Below are 24,719 nucleotides of genomic sequence, written 5' to 3'. Positions count from 1 at the left end.
TGATCTATATTTCTTGTTTTGTACCAATACCATACAATTCCATTAAAAAATAGGCAATTAAAAAAAAATCTGCAAAGTGCACTAAAGCAAAACACAGTAAAACAAACAAACAAAAATCCATTGGTCTCGCATTTTTGTCCCGAAGTATTGGGAAACTGTCAAAGTTCAAGGTGGTAGATATTTTTGCTGAAATTCTGATTTTTACTTAAAAGCTTAAATTCAGTCATTGGCAACAAATGCTGTTAGTTTTTCTTGAATTAACTGGTTGATGTTGTTCTCTTTTGAGAAAATGTCCACCAGACATTCAATATTAAATAACCACAGTTAGCGTATAGCTCTTTCAAGTAAAAATGGGGCTCTGTGAAATGTGGCTGGTTCACTCTTGCACAGTGCTTTTTCTGCAGACAACCATATTAGGTAGCCCAAGTGCTTCATGTGTACTGCCCTTCTCTTCACATAGATATTAACAGGATGTGTACTTAAGGGTTATTTAAGAAAATTAATAATTTTTACTGTTTCATTAAGGACGTTAAAAAATGAAATGAATTAACTTTTACTGCAGGTGCCGGTGAAGAATACAATGATTATGAGTACCACGGGTTAGTGCCATGGCCTTGATTCACGCTAAGGTGCCAGCCAGTTTACCCACGATTGTTTTCGCACCATCAGGGCACATGTCCACACAGTGAAAGACGCAAATAACATCTTAGTATATTATAGAAATAGTTCTGACTTCTTGTACCTCTTTGAAAATGTCTCAGGGACGCCCCCCCCCGCCCCCAACCAGGAGTCCACATGCTATATGTTGGGAATTGCTGCTCTACTGTAATGTGATGTTTGAAATTATTTGGATTAGGTATTCCTGTGAATGTGTATTTACATCATAACACAACAGATGGCAAGAGCAACTGAGGATTTTATTCAACTCCATGGCATGTTAGCCTTGAGAGGGAATTTTACACAAGTCAGTTTGTGAAAAGCAGGTGTGGGAAGAGAAAAAAAAAACAAATGGTAAAAATATATAAGAAACTAAACACAAAAGAGAAATCTAGGTGTATAAAAGACACATAGTTAGGGAGCATTTCAACGTGCGTGAGCAAAATGAAGTGAGTTTGGGTGTTTGGGCAGCCACAGTTAGGCTTTAAGTTCCTGAAATCAAAGTGAACCCTACATGATGAGTACACGTCTTGCCTAAGAAAATGAATGGCCTTCAGTACCTACAGTATGATAACCTTTGGTTATTCCTAAAATGTTAGAGAAAACTAACTAGAATCTAAGAGCACCATCAAAGTTTCATTTGACAGTTTAGATGTTTTGAGGCTGGAAGCTTGTGCTGATTCATTGTATTTGTAAGGATGACCAAGTAAAGAGTCAAGCCTCTGACACATTTCAGCCAGTTTTCCTTGCCCTACGTAAGTTAGTTAAATTTAGAAAATAACTAGTTTTGTTCCTATCGCAGGAGAAGTAGTTTTCTTCTCTCAGGCAATGATTTAAAAAAAAATTATTTAATTAATTAATTTATTTTTGCCTGCGTTGGGTGTTTGTTGCTGCACGTGGGCTTTCTCCGCATGTGGGGGGATACTCTTTGTTGCAGTGCTCAGGCTTCTCATTGTGGTGGCTTCTCTTGTTGCGGAGCACAGGCTCTAGGCGTGCGGGCTTCAGTAGTTGTGGCGCGCGGGCTCAGTAGTTGTGGCTCACGGGCTCTAGAGTGCAGGCTTTGTAGCTGTGGTGCATGGGCTTAGTTGCTCTGCGGCATGTGGGATCTTCCCAGACCAGGGCTCGAACCTGTGTCCTCTGCATTGGCAGGTGGATTCTTAACCAGTGCACCACCAGGGAAGCCCCTAGGCAATGATTCTTTTCTTTTCAAGAATTAAATACAACAATGACCTTTCAAGGTATTTCACAAGTCTTTTCCATTTCTTATATTTTTATTGGTTTGAGAAAGCTTGGTAGCTTGCCATTAAGTTTTCTTTTTTGAATGGCTTTGTTTTGCTGATCTTGGCAGTTTTTCAATGATCCATTCAACCAATTGTTGAGTGTTTATTACATTCCAGCTACTGCTTTAGGTTCTTGGGAGACGGAAGTGAACAGAAGACAAGAACTTGCTCTCATGAAGCTTAGGGTCTAGGACTGCGCTGCCCACTAGGGCAGCCACTGACCACATGTGGCTATCAAGCAGTCAAAATGTGGCTAGTCCAAACGGAGATGTCTATATGTAAAGTACACACTGGATTTTGAAGACTTGGTTCAAAAAGAGAATATAAAATATCTCATGGATATTATAATTTAACTATTTATAGGTAAATTATAATGTAATATAATGTATATTTTCAGTTTGTGGAAAAACAGGTGTGGGAAGAGAAAAATAACAACTGGAAAAAATGTTCCTGTTTAATCTTAGATCTGTTGGTGAGTGGTATGCACACTAAAATCAAATGTATCTTAAAACTGTTTTTCTTTGAGATACTGTATTGTATACAGAACACCCACAAGAATCGAGCAAAACTTGTTTTTTCTATGGTAATTTAAAAAGCTGGAAGATTAAAAAAAACCCCATAGTATACATGGCAAAGTTTAAACCATTAAAATGATTGAAATGATCTTTTTCTCCTTCCCCAAATGCACCCACTTCGTAGTTTCTTGTGGTTTTGTTGTTGTTGGGAAGGAGACTTGTATACATACACAAGAATCTACGATTGCATACTTTTTAGAAAAGTATAGTTTAGTTCTGCCCCTTACCATTTTGAAGTTTTAAAGAACAGTTTTAAAGGTGCTTTGGAAGCTGGGAGGGGGGAAAGTCGTGATAATATAGTATGTTCAATACTATTAAAATAGTGGAGTGTTGAGTTAGGAGTAAAGTATATTTACTCATATCTGGGCTGCAGATCCATTAAAGCTTGTTTAAATGTGTTTGTTATGAATAGAATATTAACAGTATGTTACGTTTCATTATTAGTACTTGTTATAGATGATTCTAATTTTCTGAAAACTCCAGCATGTGGTTTACCCCATCATCAGTTACAGAACGAAGAAATGTGTTGTGCAATGTTAAACCAAAAATTAGAAAAGAACAAAAAACCCACCAAATCTCTGAAAAACCTCAGAGTAGTCCTTTTAAATAGCATGTACATAATGTATTAGATTAACTGGAACTAGTTCAGTGCTCTAAATTTAATTCTGATTTTTTCCCCCCAACTTTTAGGTTTGTAAAAATTTCTTTAAAAATCTTTAAAACCTTTAATTTTACTTTTAATATTTTAGTTTTTTCTTCTTTTAAAATGGTGTTCTTAAACTGCTTTTTTGGATTCCCAAACGGCTGTTTATTTTTAAAGTTAGGGTTTTTCCAGAGAAAACTTATTAAAATACTCTGGAAAATACTGAAACTGATTTGCAAGTTAAAAGATAATAGTTCAGGATTTTAAAGAAGGAAATTATTTTTAGTTTTTAAACTGTTAATATAAATATTTTAAAGTGAAGTTACATTAATGAATTTTTCACAAATGAAATAATGGTGTGTTTTAATTCCAAATAGAAGTCTAAGACATTTAGTGAACATCAGTCTGGCTGATTCTGAATTTATAGACTTGTTTAATAGGACTTAAATAAACTACATAATTAAATGTTACTAAGCATCTCATAATAGAATTACAGCTAGTAATTCATTACTGCATAATATATCTAAGATTAGTTGTCTTGAATTTTAAACAATTGATTAAGTTTATTTTAAAATATTACTGTTTATACTGTATAAATATGTAGATCTGACACGTTTTAGTTTTGTGTATGTTAGCTTTTCATATGGGTATTAGTATTTAACTTTTTCAAAACAAGTTTTAAATTTTATTTAAATTTGAACTTTAATTAATTTTATTAAATTAAAATTTCACTAAACTGCTTCTGAATGGTTTGGTCAGATATAAAATTCTAGTTAGCTAATTTCATTGTAATTTTTAATTTGGTTTAAATACTGCCACTCTAAATCTCTATATTTATCAAAGGACTAGATGAGTATTTTTATAACATCAGAATACCTAAAAAAAATATTTAACTTTTGATTAAATTTGAAACACTAAAACCTTTTAGAATCTGGAATTGGTCTCAGCAAAGTCTGAGTTTGTGTATGTATATTTCTTGTTATTCCAATAATGAAGAAAACACAAAAAATGCTAAGAATTGAGATATTTGAAAATAAAGTTTTAAAATTACTGATTGCGCAAAACTTAAAAATTTCCAAGCCTTTAATCCAGAGCCAATTGATAATAAATCTTCTTCAAGAGATTGCATTTTAAAACTTCTGTGGCTCATTTGCAGTTTTGTTTTCTTTCAACTTATCTGTTGAGTCCTGCCAGTGACCAGTGTGCCCAGGTGCCAGAGAGACAGGAAAGCGTTAACTTAAAATTTTGAAAGAGATTATCATTTTATTTATTTACTTTTAAATTTATTTTATTTATTTTTGGCTGTGTTGGGTCTTCGTTGCTCTGTGCGGGCTTTCTTTAGTTGCGGCGAGCGGGGGGCTACTCTTCGCTGTGGTGCGCAGGCTTCTCATTGTGGTGGCTTCTCGTTGTGGCTCACGGGTTCTAGAGCGCAGGCTCAGTAGTTGTGGTGCACGGGCTTAGTTGCTCCGTGGCATGTGGGATCTTCCCGGACCAGGTCTCGAACCCGAGTCCCCTGCATTGGCAGGTGGATTCTTAACCACTGCACCATCAGGGAAGCCAGGGATTAACATTTTATAGTAATCTCATTAAATTAAGAAAGCAAATTTATAAGAATGATAGGGCTTCCCTGGTGGCGCAGTGGTTGAGAGTCCGCCTGCCGATGCAGGGGACACGGGTTCGTGCCCCGGTCTGGGAAGATCCCACATGCCGCGGGGCGGCTGGGCCCGTGAGCCATGGCCGCTGAGCCTGCACATCTGGAGCCTGTGCTCCGCAACGGGAGAGGCCACAACAGTGAGAGGCCCGCGTACAGCAAAAAAAAAAAAAGGAAAAAAGAATGATATGTACATTAACATTTTTAGCTGTTGTCGTAATTGGCAGTAACTTTAAATGCATAGCTGGGCTGAGTTTTTCAGACGGTCTGCTTAGGTAATTTGCAGTTTCTAGAAGACATGAGAGCTGTTAAGATTCTGAAATTATATATATATCTATATATAGAGAGAGATATATTTAATCTACAGAATTTTAAGGTATGTGTGTTGTTACAAGTAAATCAGATCTGGTTCTGGTTGGTTGTTTTGAAGCTATTTGTTTGACCTCATAACTGTTATGACTCTGAATTTATAGGCTCTTGGAAAGATAGACCAAACTGCATATATAGTATTTTTCCTGTTGCTTTTTATGCTTGTATGAGAATGTAGAATTCTGTAGCTAGTTTTAAAAATTTACCCACTACATATTTAAAGCTTTCCCAAGTCCCCAAATACCTAAAGTTATAAACATAGGAGTAAATATTTTAATGACGTCCAGCAGATAAACCTATAGGGAAGGTATTTATGAACCCGAATACTTGTAACTTTTTTTTTTTTTGGCCTCACCGTGGGGGCTTGTGGGATCTTAGTTCCTCCACCAGGGGTTGAACCCAGGCCCTCGGCAGTGAGAGCGCAGAGTCCCAAGTACTGGAATGCCAGGGAATTCCCTGTAACTGATACTCTTACGTTTAAGATGTGTTCCGGATTTCATCATCAGTAGAACATGCTAAATGTAGGTGTATGTGTATGATGTAGAACCTCTTAGAAAAAAACGTTAAAACTTTGACCTAGGTCTTTCCCCAGCCCTTTTGAAGCCTGTGTTAAAAACAACAAAAACAAAAAACGTGATACGTGAACAGATGGTGGTGAGAGGTGTGTCAGATTCCGGGTGTGCTGCCCCCTGGTGGACGATCTGTCCCTATTGCCTAGGTTTTTGCACTTGTTTCTACAGGTCAGTCTTTAGGCAATTAATTAAAGTGCTTGGCTGTTTAACATGTTCTTAAGTATTTTGAAAATGCATGTTTTTATTTCAACATTTTTACAAGGTGTTAAAGTCTGAAGTCCAGCCCACTAAAATTTAATGTCCTGTACAGATTGTTAATGACAGATTTGGATGGTTTTTCTGATAGTAAAGCTTTCAAAAGGGTTACAACATTTTGGAAGGGGGGAGGAAAGGGCCATTTTAAACTCTTGGTGTCTGTGTTACAGAGAAAGCCTGAGGGCAGGTAGATGAGTTCCAGATACACTTGAGGGTAATTACTCTGCAAAGGTGAGAGCATTTTATACCTTTTGGTGCTCAGTGTACTCTCTCCTTTTGGCTTATGTTAAACTTTTTGGCCAATCATATCTATATAATAAATATGACCAGGAGTTTCTTCCTTTGAGAGACTTGTGTCCTCCATGGGCATGGAGATGTTAGTCATAATGTGTTTTTGTGTATAATGATAGTGCAAGGTTATCTGCAAAGTCTAGTATGGTTGTATCTTGGAAGAAAAGAGTTGAGTTGCCTTGGATGAGGAATGTCAGAGATATTTGGGTTAAACTTATATATCTTTATTTTCTTGCTAAATGACAAACCATTATATATAAAATAAACAACAGGTCCTACTGTATAGCACAGGGAACTATATTCAATATCTTGTAATATCCTATAATAAAAAGAATATGAAAAATAATATGTATAACTGAATCACTTTGCTGTACACCAGAAACTAACAACAGTGTAAATCAACTATACTTCAATTAAAAAAAAAACTCGGGGGCTTCCCTGGTGGCACAGTGGTTGAGAGTCCGCCTGCCGATGCAGGGGACACAGGTTCGTGCCCTGGTCCGGGAAGATCCCACATGCCGCGGAGCGGCTAGGCCCGTGAGCCATGGCCGCTGAGCCTGCGCGTCCAGAGCCTGTGCTCTGCAACGGGAGAGCCTACAACAGTGAGAGGCCCGCGCACCGCAAAACAACAACAACAACAACAACAAAACCTGGGGCTTCCCTGGTGGCGCAGTGGTTGAGAGTCCGCCTGCCGATGTGGGGGACACGGGTTCGTGCCCTGGTCCGGGAGGATCCCACGTGCCGCGGAGCGGCTGGGCCCGTGAGCCATGGCCGCTGGGCCTGCGCGTCCGGAGCCTGTGCTTCGCAACGGGAGAGGCCACAACAGTGAGAGGCCCACGTACCGCAAAAAAAAACAATAAAAAAACCCCCCCAAATCAGAAAAAGAAAAATCTTCAATTACATAAAACAGAATTTTCATACTGATTCTCTTGCAAGCAATAAAAATTGTTATTTTATTTGCTTGATTATACAAAATATTAAAATTAGAAATATAAAAAAAATTAGAAATATAAACCATGTGAATTGTATAGCTCTACTTCTTGGAAACAAGAAGGCATCTAAACTTCATTGTTCAAACTGTCAGGTGTACTAGGATTGTTGTAGTTGCTAAAGTTGATGAGAAGATTATGTAACTTGATAATGACCAACTGCAACTTTCTCACTTTAAAAAGCAAAACAAACAAAAAAACAAACCCAAGGATTTGTCTTGGGTAAGGACCACGTCAAAGTATCAGTAATATGAAATAAAACATTAATATAGAGATATCCCTATGTTCAAAATACAGCACTTTTAAAAATTTAGTCCTCTTAAGACACCTCTTCTTGTGATATAGTTTACTTAGTGATGAGGACTTTTACGTGGAAAATAAGTATTACATATAAAATGTTGTATGATCCTGAAATTACTTTGATAAATGGAAATAAAATTCAATCAGTTTTCCCTTTGAGTATCAAGTATACTACATTTTATTTATTTATTTTTTATTTATTTTTTTCCCCCGGTTCGCGGGCCTCTCACTGCCGTGGCCTCTCCCGTTGCGGAGCAACAGGCTCCGGACGCGCAGGCTCAGCCACCATGGCTCACGGGCCCAACCGCTCCGCGGCATGTGGGATCTTCCCAGACCGGGTCACGAACCCATATACCCTGCATCGGCAGGCAGACTCTCAACCACTGCGCCACCAGGGAAGCCCAGTCTACTACATTTTAGATCAGCTCTGTCCGGTTGAAAGATGTGAACTATGTATATGTAATTTAAACTTTTCTAGTAGCCACAGGTAGACGTAAAAAGTAGCAGGTGAAATTAATATTTTATACAACCTAGTCTAGAACTTTAAATTTTTTAACATGTGATAAGTATAAAAATTGTTGAGAAATCTTATTATACTCCTATTTTTGTACTGTGTTTAAAATCTGTTACATATGTTACAGTCATAGAACAATTCAGTTTGGACTGGGCTAGCCACACTTCAAGTGCTCAGTAGCCTCATGTGACCAGTGAATATTCCATTGGACAGAGCAGTTTTAAGATACACAGCTTGTGGGACTTCCCTGGTGGCACAGTGGTTAAGAATCCACCTGCTAATGCAGAGGACACTGGTTTGAGCCCTGGTCTGGGGAGATCCCACATGCCGCAGAGCAACTGAGCCTGTGAGCCACAACTACTGAGCCCTCATGCCACAACTACTGAAGCCCATGCGCCTAGAGCCCGTGCTCCGCAACAAAGAGAAGCCACTGCAATGAGAAGCCACTGCAATGAGAAGCCCGCGGACTGCAATGAAGAGTAGCCCCTGCTCGCCGCAACTAGAGAAAGCCTGCCTGCAGCAACGAAGACCCAACGCAGCCATAAATAATAAATAAGTTTATTAAAAAAAAGATACACAGCTTGTAAAATCACTTGTTAAAAAATGTGATGAGTCTTGCTGGAAAAAATTTAATGGTATTTATAAAATTAGTTTAACAGTGGGAAAACGGGAATGATTATTTTTCAGTTTGACTCAAACAGAGGTTTTGTATCTTAGTACTTCATTCCCTTGTGACCACCCTAATTTTCAAGGAATATATATGTATTTGCTATATTGTGTTAATGTGACACTTCTTTAAAAATAAATTTCATTTATTTATTTAGGCTGTGCTGGGTCTTCGTTGCTGCACGTGGGCCCTCTCTACTTGCGGTGAGCGGGGGCCTCTCCTAGTTGCATTGCACGGGCCTCTCATTGCGGTGGCCTCTCTCATTGTGGAGCACGGGCTCTAGGCACGCAGGCTTCAGTAGTTGCAGCATGCAGGCTCAGTAGTTGTGGCTCACAGGCTCAGCTGCTCCATGGCATGTGGGATCTTCCCAGACCAGGGATTGAACCTGTGTCCCCTGCATTGGCAGACGGATTCTCAACCACTGCGCCACCAGGGAAGCCCTACACTTTTGAAAGAGTCATACAGGCACTGGGTCTTTTATTTAAATAGACACTGTCCCTGATGTTCAGCTACATGCATTTCTGTGGTTGGTTGAAATACTTGTGGTGACTTTTCTGGTTAAAGACACATTTTCAGATTCTCAGTGTGAAGACTAGAGAAATCTTTTGGTTATTCAGGAATCAAGGATCAGTTTGTGTCCTATTAATTCAACTATTATTTTTCAAAGTGGTCTGTCATCTTGCCTTGCACATATCCTAATGAAGGTCAAGAACTTTATATTCCTCCGTTGAAGGTCTCCTATAAGAAAAAGAGATAGCAGTGTGTATTTGCAGGCATTAGTAATAAGAACAGCATATAGAAGAACATTCAGCCTTTCCTGGAGTCTACGAAGTTTCCATCCGTGCGCTTAGGGCTGTCAGACAGTTCTACATAGATGCAGGTGATAGTGTGCACCTTTAAAAGATAAATTTTACTTAGTGGGATATGGATATTATTCCCATGAGGATGTGGGAGCTGAGGGATGACAGAAAAATCACCTTAGATTCTCACTTAGAACTGTTGTGTTAAAAGAGACTTTTGTTTCTTTATTTCTTGTTGAAGCATTGTTGAGTAATTGCCTGTTAGGAACCAGGAAATCTGCTCTGCACGGGAGTATACGATAGTCAATAAGGTAGAAATGACTTGGCCTTCATGGGGCTTGCCCTGTTAAATAGACCTCAGTGGCCACCAAACTTAAGTGTGTGTGAAACCACATTTCCCTGCCCCATCCCCAGAGACTCTGATCTAGGAAGTCTGTTTTAGGGCCTGGGTATTTTCATTTTAAGTAAGCTCTCCTGGTGATTCTAATGTAGATGCTCCTTAGACCACCCTTGGAATGACATCTTTTTGTTTTTTAATTTTATTGAAGTATAGTTAATTTACAATGTTGTGTTAATTTTTGCTGTACAGCAAAGTGATTCAGTTATATATAAATATATTCTGTTTCGTATTTTTCATTATGGTTTATCACAGGATACTGAATATAGTTCCCAGTGCTATACAACAGGACCTTGTTGTTTATCCATCCTATATATAATAGTTTGCATCTGCTAATCCCAACCTCCCAACTTTCCCTCCCCCACCCCTTTCCCCCTTAGGAACCACAAGTCTGTTCTCTATATTTGTGAGTCTGTTTTTGATATTTTATTTATTTATTTATTTTTGGCTGGGTTGGTTCTTTGTTGCTGTGCGCGGGCTTTTTCTAGTTGCGGTGAGTGGGGGCTACTCTTGGTTGCAGTGCGCGGGCTTCTCATTGCTGTGGCTTCTCTTGTTGCGGAGCGCAGGCTCTAGGTGCATGAGCTTCAGTAGTTGTGGCACGCGGGCTCAGTAATTGTGGCTCGCGGGCTCTAGAGCTCAGGCTCAGTAGTTGTGGCGCACGGGCTTAGTTGCTCCGCGGCACGTGGGATCTTCCCTGACCAGGGCTCGAGCCCTTGTCGCCTTCATTGGCCACCGGATATTTTTTTTTTTTTTTTTTTTTTTTTGCGGTACGCGGGCCTCTCACTGCTGTGGCCTCTCCCGTCGCGGAGCACAGGCTCTGGACGCGCAGGCTCCGCGGCCATGGCTCACGGGCCCAGCTGCTCCGCAGTATGTGGGATCTGCCCGGTCCGGGGCACGAACCCGTGTCCCCTGCATCGGCAGGTGGACTCTCAACCACTGTGCCACCAGGGAAGCCCTATAGCTAAGTTTTTGAGTCGGTTGCAGCTTTATCTAGAGAGACCCTGTAAGGAGGAGAATGCTTGAGAGGCTGCATTTCTAGTCGGAGGATTTGATAAGAGACTGCCGAGTCAGTCATGAGGCAGGGTTATGCCAGGTGACACTTATCACCAGCAATCTGAAATGCATCATTTCCCCAGGTGTTCATCTACTTGGAGTATTCTGCTTTAAAAAAAAAAAATTGAGGTTGACCTTTTAAGGAGCTCATTTTTAACTGTATAAAAGGAGCAAGGATAGATATAATTACAGTATTGAATATTGCAATTAGTACAAGTAATTGTATTGAATTTGGCCAGGTTGAACTTCCTCTTTGGGCATAGTTTGTGTTGGTTGTGCACAGCTAAGAATGAAAATCTACAGCCAGTTCAGAGTGCCTCCAAGTGACAGGTTGAAGAGGCCAGGCCATACTGCTCTGAGTCCAGAGGCTTGTCTTTTTTTTTTTTTTTTAATTTTTTTTTTTAATTTTTGGCTGTGTTGGGTCCTCGTCGCTGTGCACGGACCTTCTCCAGTTGTGACATGCAGGGGCTACTCTTTGTTGCGGTGCGCGGGCCTCTCACTGCGGTGGCCTCTGTTGTTGTGGAGCACGGGCTCTAGGCGCGTTGGCCCCAGCAGTTGTGGCACACAGGCTTAGTTGCTCCGTGGCGTGTGGGATCCTCCCGGACCAGGAATCGAAACCGTGTTCCCCGCATTGGCAGGCAGATTCCCAACCACCAGGGAAGCCCCCAGAGGCTTGTCTTTTTATTTGAAAATGACCGGTACACATATGGACCATGTGTCCCAGCTCTTCGTGTAAGAGATCAAGGCAGAGAGGAAAATGTTAGAAGTTAAGTTAGACTTGGTTTTCTCTTCCTGTCTTCAGCTGGTATTAGCTGTGTTAGATCATGATCCAAGCCTCGGCCTCTTTATATCTGTGAATTGGGAAAGTGGTGATTCTCTTGATTTGTATAAGTGATAGTAGAAAGAAAGAAAGGAGGGATGGCCTTTTGGGAGAAACAAGATAAAGAAAATGAACATTTAGGACTCATAGGTGGTTTGGATGGAAGGTTGCAAGTCTATACACTTGTATGTCTTACACTGCGACTTAGCATGAAATGACTAGCTTTAAGGGCCTAGGTGCCAGTGTATACAGTTTTCATAATATCTTGAGGCAGTTCAATTAGCTGAGTTTCCAGCATAGTTGACTTTCTTGGTATTCATATGTAACCTTGTCCATTTAATGTCAATATTGAGTTTTAGTATGTGAATTGATTGTACGGTTTAAAGCTGTGGAGCAAAGTGAAAATTTTGCTTGAGATTGGCATATCTTTGACCTTTGGTTTAACACACAACCTGTAATTTTTCTGAAGTTTTTTTGATAATGGTTACGTTATCGGTTGGATTATAAGTGAAATCAGTAATATGGAATATAGTTAGGAGGATAGACTGTGGAGCCAGAATGCCAAGAGCTGGATTCTGACCCTGCCACTCATTAGCAGGGTATGTTTGGGCAAGATAAACTTGTGCTTTTGTCTTCGAATCTATAAAATGCTGACTGGGAGGGTTACATGAGATAACAGATATTGTCTTAGGCAGTTTGGGCTGCTGTAATAAAATACCATAGACTGGATGGCTTAACAGATGTTGATTTCTCACAGTTCTGGAGGCTAGGAAGTCCAAGGTCAAGGTGCACGCAGATTCTTTGGGTTCTTGCTGAGCGCCCCGTTCTTGGCTTATATAGACAGATGCCTTCTTGCTGTGAGGTCACATAATCTTTCCTCAGTGTGTGCAGTGAACAGAGCCCTGGTCTCTCTTCTTAGAAAAACAGTAATCCCATTATGGGGGCTCCATGCTTATGTCCTCACATTAGCCTAAACACTTCCCAAAGTCCCCATCTCCTAACAGCATCACATTGAGGGATAGGGCTGCAACATATGAATTTTTGCGGGGGGGGGCATAAACATTCAGTCCATAACAGACATAAAGCATTTTCTTTTTTATATTCTTATTTATACCTGTCAAGCTTTAATGTGGAAAAAAGATGTAAATATCAAAGACTTTTGGCAAAAACTTAGTAGCCTAAAATTTGAATTGAAAATAACAGTTGGCCCTCCATATCCATGGGTTCTGCATCTGTGGATTCAACCCACTGTAGATGAAAAATAATTGGGGAAAAAAATCCAGAAAGTTCCATAGAGCAAAACTTGAATTTGCCTTTTGGGGGCAACTATTTACATCCCATTTATATTGTATTTACACCTATTTACATAGTATCTACATTGCATTAGGTATTATAAGTAATCTAGAGATGATTTAAAGTATATGGGGGCTTCCCTGGTGGTGCAGTGGTTGAGAATCCGCCTGCCAATGCAGGGAACACAGGTGTGAGCCCTGGTCCGGGAAGATCCCACATGCCGCGGAGCAACTAAGCCCGTGCACAACTACTGAGCCTGTGCTCCAGAGCCTGTGAGTCACAACTACTGAAGCCCGCTCACCTAGAGCCCGTGTTGTGCAACAAGAGAAGCCACTGCAATGAGAAGCCTGCGCACTGCAACGAAGAGTAACCCCGCTCATCGCAACTAGAGAAAGCCCACGTGCAGCAACGAAGACCCAACACAGCCAAAAATAAAATAAATAAATAAATTTAAATAAATAAATAAAGTATATGGGATACTATCCATTTTATATAAGGCACTTGAGCATCCGTGGATTTTGGTATCTGAGGGGCTTCTGGAACTAATCCCCTGTGAATTTGGAGGGATGACTGTAATCACCGTGGACACATGGTTTATTTCGCTTTCAAACAAAATGGGTATTGTCTAGCTCTGGCCTAGGAGTGATGACCAACCCTATAACAGTGAGCACCCAGGTTGTGTCTCGTTGTATTATTTTTGACTAAAAGGAACCGGTGCTCCATGTGGATGAAACTGGTTGCATATGGGGGCAGGAAGTGTACAGGTTGAACCTGGATTATCATAACAGAAAGCAAAAAAGCTCTCAAAGATTGCTGGAGTCATTTCAAAAGATACAGGATCAGTGTGAAGAGGCCTCCACTGATTAGCCAAAGATGGGGCAATTTGAGCATTAAAAGGAATTAATGCAGCGGGTTAATACAAAGTATTTGTGAATCCATAATGTTACTGAAAAAAATAAGCATTTGGTCATCTTTGGACAATGCCAGGGGACCAACTCATCATTCTGAAAAGTTTGAAATAATGATGTCTTTGAACTCCTGAAAGAAGACATTGAAATGAGGATTTGCATGAAGCTGGTTTATTTTGGAGATGGTTTCATCTCCAAATGAGGGAATGGGGAGAGTGAAAATGGGGGTTTAGGACAAGCCAATGAAGGGCACTTTATTGAGGTTGCCATAAGGAAATAGGACCTTTGAGAAATGTACAGAATGCTTCCCAGGGGGGAGGACTGGGACATTTATCTACTGACTCTCAACGTTCTCTGTAAATTACAGGTTGTCTTGAGGGTTTCATCTCTTCTCTGTTTCTGGGCTGTTCTTTTTTTTTTTTAATTCTCCCTTTTGACAAAGGGTGTTTATTTTTTAAACATCTTTATTGGAGTATAATTGCTTTACAATAGTGTTAGTTTCTGCTTTATAACAAACTGAATCAGCTATACATATACATATATCCCCATGTCTCTCCCTCTTGCACCTCCCTCCCACCCTCCCTATCCCACCCCTCTAGGTGGTCACAAAGCACTGAGCTGATCTCCCTGTGCTATGCAGCTGCTTCCCACTAGCTATCTATTTGACATTTGGTAGTGTATATATGTCCATGCCACTCTCTCACTTCTTCCCAGCTTACCCTTCCCCGTCCCCGTGTCCTCAAGTCCATTCTCTATGTCTGCATCTTTATTCCTGTTCTGACCCTAGGTTCTTCAGAACCTTTTTTTTTTTTAAGATTCCATATATATGTGTTAGCATATGGTATTTGTTTTTCTCTTTCTGACTTCACTCTGTATGACAGACTCTAGGTCCATCCACCTCACTACAAATAACTCAATTTCGTTTCTTTTTATGGCTCAGTAATATGCCATTGTATATACGTGCTACATCTTGTTTATCCATTCATCTGTCAGTGGACATTTAGGTTGCTTCCGTGTCCTGGATATTGTAAATAGAGCTGCAGTGAGCATTGTGGTACATGACTCTTTTTAAATTATGGTTTTCTCAGGGTATATGCCCAGCAGTGGGATTGCTGGGTTGTATGGTAGTTCTATTTTTAGTTTTTTAAGGAATCTCCATACTATTCTTCATAGTGGCTGTATCAAGTTACATTCTTCTGGGCTGTTCTTGAACTCTTCTGAGGCTTTGGTGAATAACCTGAGGTGAAACAGAGATGCCTAAGGGTGTGCTTAGGGGTGGAAGGAGGCAGGACAACTTCACTGTGTTTGGGACTGTCTCCCACAGCTGTGAATGGAATCAGAGGTGAGCAAGGGGATGTGCTAAGCAGCGCAAAACCATCTGCAGAAGGGAAAGAATCAAATACTTACCCTGCCTTTACTATACTTACTGCGGTTCAACGTATCCAAATACGTGATAAAGGAAAGTTGTTCTTTATGGAAGAACTCCAGCTAAATTAAAAAATACAGGGCTTCCTTGGGGGCGTAGTGGTTAAGAATCCACCTGCCACGTAGGGTACACGGATTCAAGCCCTGGTCTGGGAAGATCCCACATGCCGCGGAGCAACTAAGCCCGTGCGCCACAACTACTGAGCCTGTGCTTTAGAGTCCACGAGCCATAAATACTGAGCCCTTGTGCCACAACTACTGAAGCCTGTACACCTAGAGCCCGTGCTCCGCAACAAGAGAAGCCATAGCAATGAGAAGCCTGCGCACCGCAACAAAGAATAGCTCCCGTTCACCGCAACTAGAGAAAGCCCGCGCAGCAGCGAAGACTCAACGCAGCTATAAACAAACAAACAAATAAATTCATTAAAAAAATATGGAAGATGATACAATGAGAAAATACATTTTCAACCTTTATGAAACAGTGGATTTAGGCAATGATCATTAGTGATTGCAACATCACGGGAAGACAACCAGGGATAATGTATCTTTTCATGGAAGTATAAAACCTCCCCTGTGATAGTTTATTGTCTCTCCCTAAACAAACAACAACAAAAAGCAAGTCAGATTTTCAGATCTAATTACCACTTTTGTAGGGGTCAGAGTAACATCATATTAAACACCACCATGGGAGTGTAAGTAGCAAAATCCAGGCAGTGAGAAACCAGGAGACAAATGACAGGTTTGGGATTTTTTTATTCTCCTAGTAAGTTGTAAGGATAGAAAGGGAAACATGTAGCTTATGAGGCTAGAGTCATACTGAAGCATGTGCAGTGTATGGCTCTTCTTTGATGCTGATTGAACAAACTTAAAAAAAATTTTTTTTAAATGGGGAAATGTAAACTAACTAGATATTCAGTATGAAGTTTTTATCCATTTTTAAGGACAGATAATAGTATTTTGTCTACTTAAAGAGTCGTTTAAAAGAAGATGCTAATATAAAAGACATGAGAATGACAAAAATTGAGGGTGTTGGTTACTTTCTAGGAGGCAGACATTAGGGTGAGGGAAGAGCATGGTAGCTTCAATTGTCTTGTTCTGATTTGGTGAGGTGGGTTCGTATATGTTTTATGCTTTGTAATGTAAAGATATTACACATCATTGTATATCAAATTCAACATAGCAAACAATTATTTAAAATGAGGCAAAGAGGATGCAATGGGTAAAACCCAGAATGAGTAATTGCACAGGATTTATTACCTGGACCTCGAAATAAATAGCAAGAAAACAGAGTGAAGGGGAACTCTTATATCCAAGAGGCCTAAGAGATGTTGACTCTACACATGTGGGCATATTGTTGGGATCTTGATATGAAAAGACCAGCTGTAAAAATAGTTATTAAGCAGTTGGAAATAAACAGAGTGTGGGTATTCTCAAGGAATTTTTGTTAATCACTTTTAGAAGCAATAATGGTGATATAGTTAATTTTAAACAAAAAAGGTTCTTTTGTCAGTATTTACAGATGTACTGTAGCGTGACAGGCCATGTAAGTAGGACTTGTTGGTACAGGTGTGAGTATAAATAAACAAGATCAGGTGATCATACTTGGTAACTGATACAGGCATATGGAGGTTGATATGATTTTTCTACTTTGGTGTCAATTTGAAAACTTAAATAAAATCAATTTAAGTCAGTTCCATTTATTACTAAAACTTTTGAAGATGCCCTTAGGAGTCTACATGAGCTTTATTGGCTTTTTATCCTGTAATTAAACCAGCTTTTAATAAATAATGAGGGACTTCCCTGATGGCACAGTGGTTAAGAATCCGCTTGCCAGTGCTGGGGACACGGGTTCAATCCCTGGTTCGGGAGGATCCTACATGCCTCGGAGCAACTAAGCCGGTGTGCCACGACTACTGAGCCTGTGCTCTACAGCCCGCAAGTCACAATTACTGAACCTGAGTGCTGCTTCTACTGAAGCCCATGCGCACAAGCCTGTGCTCCGTAACAAAAGAAGCCACTGCAATGAGAAGCCCACGCACCGCAATGAAGAGTAGTCCCCTCTCGCCGCAACTAGAGAAAGCCTGCACACAGCAAGGAAGACCCAGTGCAGCCCCCCCCCAAAAAAAAAATAGAGTACTGAATTTTATTGCAACTATTTCAGGCACAGTAAGCATTTTTTAAAGGTTAAATGAGAGCTTAAACTTTACCTCATTTTTCCCTCTGGGGGGGGGGGGAACCCTTAAATTCTATATGATTAACTTATAAGTAGATTGTGTGGAAGTTTTCTTTTAAAATAGCACAAGAGATTAAATCGGCATTTTCCTGTTTTTGTTCTCAAACTTCAGTGTAGCTATTGTTCTTCTCACTCCCCCATGAGCTGTAATAAAATCATGTTAGTTTTTGGATGGTGGATCCGTGAGTCTTGTGTTTTCTTCCCCTTCTATATGTTATAACAAATGTTAATTTAACTATCAATTGAGTGCTTCTGAGGTGCCACACACTGTTCCAGACTCTGAATGCAACAGTGAACAAGACAGCCTAATGAGTCCCTGTTGTTACAGGGTGTGATCCTTGTTACTACATAAGTGTGTTTTAGGAGGAGGTGAAACACCAACTTATTTTGCTGATAGTTAAATTGAACTCTAATGAGTGGGTAATCACACTGGAAAACAGTATCCGTTTTCTTGACTCTTAAGTATTTAGCATCAAACCCAAATATAACCAACCTATTTCTAAAAGCTCAGATGGGAGATGGGAGCTAAGAATACAGGCGATAGTATTTTTTTGTTTTTTTAAAATTAATTAATTTATTTTTGGCTGTGTTGGGTCTTTGTTGCTGTGCACGGGCTTTTTCTACTTGTGGCAAGTGGGGGCTACTCTTCATTGTCATGCGCGGGCTTCTCATTGCGGTGGCTTCTCTTGTTGCGGAAGAAGGGCTCTAGGGGCTTGGGCTTCAGAGTTGTGGTGCACGGGCTTAGTTGCTCCGAGGCATGTGAGATCTTCCTGGATCAGGGATCAAACCCGTGTCCCCTGCATTGGCAGGCGGATTCTTAATGGCTGCGCCATCAGGGAAGTCCAGGTTATAGTGTTTTAACTGTATAGCCAACTTGATTAGTACAGCTGAGTGGGGTCATTTTTCTCAAGTACCTTCTGGGTCAGAGGTTTGTGTTTATGTACTAGATGAGAATTCATGCCTTTGCTTGGACTTTTTTAATGCTGGGCCTTTTGGCTCTTGTAGTGATAAGAGTGGACCATGGGGAGAGGAGCTAGAGGTGAAACTGCAGAGTTTAAGATCAGTTACTGGGTAAGTGGGAAAGAACACTGCTAGATGTCAAAACACTAACTATGAAAATAATTCTGGTATTTGTCTAAAATGAAACATGAGAGAATCAGATAATGGAAAAGGAACAGCCGTTTAAGGGAAATAATTATTCTGGAGTAACTTCTAATAAGTAAATGGGTGTCGGATGTACATTTTGAAGAATGTGTGGGGAAAACATGGCTAATGGATTACTTCTAATGTACAAAAAATAGTATCCTATTTAAAGAAGCTCTTGGGAACTCTGTGAAGTAGGTATTTGTTGTTTTAATAATGAATAATTACCTGCTTGGTGACCATAACTCTCTGTGTACACTTCTGTGTGTGCTTTTGGGAAAATTTTTTTGTAATATATATACCCAGAAAAATGAGTCCAGTAGAGATGGAATACTTAGTTTCTTAACATTGTGCTGTAATTTATTACTGTGTCAGATGCTTAAGACAGATTAGTACTTGCAAAGTATAGTAAATAATTCTTACTTCCTTGGTTACCCAGGGTAAGTATTTACACAGTGTGAGTAACTTTTCTGCTACCTAAAGCAGTACATGGCAGATTTTAAATCTATGTTTTAGGAATGTTTTTATTAGGGTATATTTTTTAAGGTAAATATAAAACTTATACAAAAGCAGAGATACAGTACACATCCTGCAGCTTTAACACTTATTAGCACGTGAGTTTTTTTTTTTTTAGCACATGAGTTATTTTTGAAACAAATCCCAGAATAACATGTGTAAATTCTAAGACTATGTGGTGTTTGAAAATTTTTTCTTAAATTGGCATTCTGTCACTATCTCTTTGATATATTGCCCTTGGTGATTTTGCTTTGTTTCACTGTCTCATAAAAATAATGTAAAAATGATTTTTCCTTCATTGTCTATTTTATCATTATAAACAGGATGTACCTGAGTTTGTTAATCTACATGTTCTTTAGAGTTCCATAAGGGATAGGCAGTGTCTGTAGCATTTATTTGTTCTTAAGGCTTTGGGGTGAATGGGAGAGACAAAGGAGTAGGCTGTGAATGTAGTCCCAGCTGGTGTTTTGCTGTGGTGCTTAAAAGTGGATCGTTTGACCCAGAAAAGGAAATTAACTATAGTTCTAGAAGTTAAAAAATTATTTCACTTGAGATGTCATGCCCAATTGTTAGTCTCTCTCTTTTTTTAAAATAGCTAGTTGACTGTAAATTCCTTTCCCTCTAAGAGTGTGACTGGTACCTGGTATCTGTAGTACAATCTCACATAATTCATGTTCCTTCCTTCCACCCTCCCTCTATTCTTCTGCTCCCTCCCTCTGATAGTATTGAGGAGGGGATAGAAGAAGAGGGATGTATATTACAATAGATTTTATTATTATATAAAATACATATTGTGTTTTATATACATAGCATATGTATAAGTATATGTGTAAGCATTTGAACTAAGGTAGGGGATTTTGCCGTGGACTCCTTTGGCAGCCTGAAAAGTATGGACCTCTTAAGGTATTTTTAAGTGCATAAAATAAAACACATGGGATTATAAAGGAAATTATTTTGAAATAAAGTTAGAATAATGTTAAAGCTCGTAGTAGCATGTGTTTCTTAACATAATAAGGAAAAGTTCTAGCAACACAGCTAACTTTCACAGTAGTGATTACACATGATATTTAAAGATCTGCAACAACGTGATATGAAAATATCTGATTTATTTTAATGTCAAAAGTACAAGTCATATAATTCTACTGTCGTTTGATGCCAACATCCATAATTGAAGGTGGTGCTAAATTTCAGTTAGGGGATAGTGAAAATAAACATGTGATTTCCCCCATACCCCACCCCTGCTATCCAAGTTCCTTGAATTCTGTCCATGGACCCCTTGGCTGTGATCTCAGATTAAGAACATCTGGACTAAGGCTTTGTTTGTGTTCTGGGATGCTTACTTTGAGGCTAAAGGGTTTGAACTTAGAATATAGTCATCAGATGAAATGTTTTTCAAACAATGTATCTGCCAATTTTAGTGGCTTTTAGAATAAGCCATAACAATCCAATGATGCTAGATTTCCAAATGGTCTCAGTATGCATATTGTGATAACTTTGTCTCCTTTTTCCTTCTTGGGCTGCCTTTTCTTATTATATATTAGGTTGTAATTAATATAAAGTATTTTAAGTAGTTCTCAGCATCCATGTTGGCTATTAATATCTTCTGCATTTACTTTTTTTTTTTTTTCCTTTTAAAAAACATTTTAATTCTTCTGCAGGATTCGGAAACTTCAGATACGAAATATCCCGCCTCATTTACAGTGGGAGGTAAGAATTTCTATATTTAAAACTAAGATTTTAGTATCTAAGCCTATTGGTAGTTTTTCCAAAGGTTTTTCTCCTTCCAACTCATGGATGTGCTAGAACACACATGGTTCTTCTCTTTTATGGTCTGTGTCTTGCATTGGGCTTTTCTTTGTAAGAGTATACTATATCTTTGAAAACAATCTGCTCTTTGAGATACTTAAAGTTGAAATAAGCTCTGGGGTAACTGGGTAAACTTGCTCATTCAATCACATCCCACAGAATCTTGTTTGAGATCTTTCTGATGAGTTTTGCTAATTGTATTTAAATATGAAGTTCCCTCCTTGGCAATTTTTTAAAGAGCAAATACTGCTATTTATGCTTTATTTTAAAATGTTACTGTGCTTTCTTTTGCTCACATGGTGGCACTGTAGTAATTGTATATAAACACTAACCTTTTAGCACAATTGAATAGCCTGTGTCAGCAGTTTCCAAACCATGTTGATGATGTCATGGTGAGAATTTGAGACCCCAGTAGTTGAAAAGATAAAAGGAAATGTCTGTTGACTCTTCCAGATGATGGACCTGAAAATTCTTAAAAGCTACTTTGGAGAAGGTGGTGCAGGGAAAACTGCTCAGCTTTTGTGTATTTTTAATATAAAAATCAAGAGTAACTAGCTTTGTGTGTTTCTCATTAGTGTTCTAAAATGACATTTGAAGTCACTAAACCAGAACCTTCATCAAAATGCAAAGAATGGTTAAAAGGTTTCTTTGGTGGTGAGTTTAGGAAAGCTGGCCTGAGGTCTCATTCTCCAAGGTCCCAGTTGGTAACAAATCACTTAGGCTCAGAATATTTTACAGCACATTTATTTTCAGAACAATGTTATTGAATTTAATCTTTGTAGGACTTGGTTCTTTGGTCTATGTTGAATATTTTTCAAGTTGTATAATGTATAAAAGGTATACTTTTGTAGATAGAAACAGTGACATTAGATTAAACTCAATGCATTTTCTTGTTTTAGTTTAACATTTGTTTAGGAAATTCAGTATCTTGGAGGATGAGTCCCTGAATCAAGTGTCATGGTATCAAGATTACTGGTTTAATCCCCTTTTTTATTTATGTGTTTTTTTTTTAAATTGGAGTATAGTTGATTTACAATGTGTTAGTTTCAGGTGTACAGCAAAGTGATTCAATTTTATATACATATATATACACATATATATATTGGGTTGGCCAAAAAGTTCATTCTGGTTTTTCCATAACCTCTTACGGGAAAACCTGAATGAATTTTTTGGCCAACCCAATATATACATATATTCTTTTCCATTATGGGTTATTACAAGATAATGAATATAATTCCCTGTGCTCTACAGTAGGGCCTTGTTATTTATTTAAAGTAGCGTGTGCATGTTAATTAATCCCTTCATTTTAACATGGGCTATGTTAAATATGATTTTCTACTTGGGAACTGTATCTAGTGTAATGTAGCTTTCAATGAAAGAGTCAAATGGTAGCAGCCAATTTTAAGTAAGTGAATTGTTAGTGTAGTAGCATATCAGCTATAGGCAAGTGGTAGTTTCCTTATAATTCATTCATAGTGTCTCTTCAAATTTAGTTTGCAGTGGCTTCTTGAGCATTGTTGATTCTAGTTTTGGTGGCTTCTCAAGATTTTAGTTCATTGTATTCTTCTTCATTCTGGGTAAAATTTAATCGATGAGAATAAATTTTTATTTGCCACATCTAACTTGTTTTTTAAAGTTTCATTTTACCCTCCCCCATAGTCCTTTGAGGTAAGGTGACGTTGGTGACATTATCTCCATTTTCAAATGGGCAAATACAGGCCCACAGGGTTCAAAGAATTAAGTGAGAACAGATACTGAATTTAGAGAGGGGTGGAACTAGACTTTGAAACTCTTGACCTTTGACCCCTTTACAGTTTAAAGGATGGTTTGAAATACTGATTAACAAAAACTATTGAGGGCTTGTTAGGAGTAGGATGAACTATTGGGATATTTCCTTTCCTTGAAGACTTGAATGACCACCATCTGTTATTTCCTTTTTGAGGAGTCACTTTGTGTAACATTTTATTTGTACACACTGAGCCTGCTGGTTGTCTCGTGCCAAAGCCTTATAGAAGGTGATAATTTTGCAGTTATATGTCTGGACTCCCTTTATAATGGAAAAATTAGACTTTGAATCCACTAATTAATCTTAGAATCACTGAAGATGTAATGACCAGACATTACGTGCCTCCTGATTTGACGCAATAGGAAATACATAGCAACATAGATGAAAAATTCTTGTCAAAAAAATAGAGGTTTGACTGGATTCAATTTCAATCTGACTTTGAGTTTATAAGAAGTATAGAAGGTAGGGGCACAAATGAAATGATGCCATGAAGAAACACCTTGCCAATTCCAGAATATGGGACATTCCACAGGACAAATGACATTGTTTAGTAATCAAGTGATGGCATATTAAAAGGGAAGGGGACTGTTACAGAATAAGACCTATGAGAATAACAAAAAAGCAAGCATACACCTGCACTAAGTTATTTGTGAACCATGTAAACAGTCCTTAGGAGCAGCATGGAGTATCTAGAAAAGCCTTAGAGTTTTTTGCAGGAGGCTTTTGGCGTCAGATTTGGGATTACAGCCCAGCTCCACTGCTTACTAGATATGTGATCTCTGAACCAGTTTTTAAAATTCTCGAAGCCTCATTTTCCTCCTTTCTAACATGGGGATGATAATAGCCACTTGATTGGGTTGCTATGGGCGTTAATAGGATTATTCGTGCTCAAACCCTTAAAAAATGCTTGGTACATATAAGTGCACCCTACATTTTAGCTATGGTATGAACAACAAATTCATTTCCTCCCAACTTAAAGTTCTTGTGCTTAACTCAGATGCAGCCTATACACACACAAAAAAACAGGTATTATACCAGGGGGAATTAAATGTGGAGAATTACACAGATGCTAGAGGGCTGAATGAGCAAAGATGGAATCCATAGATAGTGACAACTATAGCAGCTCCCACCCTGAGGCTGACTGGGGAGGAAAGGGGTCAAGGGAACAGGGTGAGGTTATCAGATCCTAGAAGCTTGAAGGAAGAGCTCCGAGTAGCTGAGAGTGAGCAAAGGATGCTCCCTGGCTGTGGCTGGTGCCTGGGATGGGGGAAGAAAGGAAGTGATGAAGCTGGTTCTGGGAATGCCCAGAGCCGCTAGAGTCCCAAACCCATGGCTGTTAGGATGATGCTGATAAATGGGAAGGAACACGTGTCATCTCCACTCCTGCTCTCCAGTCCCCCTCTTGTGCATTCTGTCAGCAGAAACCACCAGGGAATGGCTGGCAAAGGTGCGATAATAGGGCAGAGTCCCAGTCCCAGCATCACAGAGTTGGAAGGTGTATTTGGAACTGAGAGCTTAATTTCCAGTCAGAGTCCTATCCCAGAAGTGAAAGTTCCTCCCCTCTTCTGCCAGTGCTCTTCCAAGCCGTTTTCTATGAGGTCATCAAAGAAATGACAGAATCTGGGACCGTGGCAGAAGCACCATGAGATAACAGTGCTATGAGGCGTTTTATAAGGTCTGTAACTGGATTGTTGATTATCTTTATACCACTGTGATACTTTATTTTATGTTTTTATTTCTTATTTACATTACCTTTTTACCACTAGATCCTGCTGA

At 39.2% G+C, this 24,719-nt stretch overlaps 1 protein-coding gene across 5 annotated transcripts in view; it reads left to right on the top strand.

The window, feature by feature from the left end:
• The window catches only part of IGF2BP3 (insulin like growth factor 2 mRNA binding protein 3), a 144,328-nt gene that overhangs the window by 20,591 nt on the left and 99,018 nt on the right, over positions 1-24,719 (top strand). For all 5 annotated transcript variants that reach the window (XM_007447451.1, XM_007447452.1, XM_007447455.1 and 2 more), the window contains exon 3: positions 21,010-21,058. In XM_007447451.1, coding sequence (XP_007447513.1) covers positions 21,010-21,058 — 49 coding nt within the window. The remainder of the gene's footprint in view (positions 1-21,009; positions 21,059-24,719) is intronic.

Source organism: Lipotes vexillifer, unplaced genomic scaffold (assembly GCF_000442215.2).
Source record: "Lipotes vexillifer unplaced genomic scaffold, Lipotes_vexillifer_v1.1 scaffold474, whole genome shotgun sequence".
NCBI lineage: Eukaryota > Metazoa > Chordata > Mammalia > Artiodactyla > Lipotidae > Lipotes > Lipotes vexillifer.
This window is presented reverse-complemented; position numbering and strand designations above follow the sequence as displayed.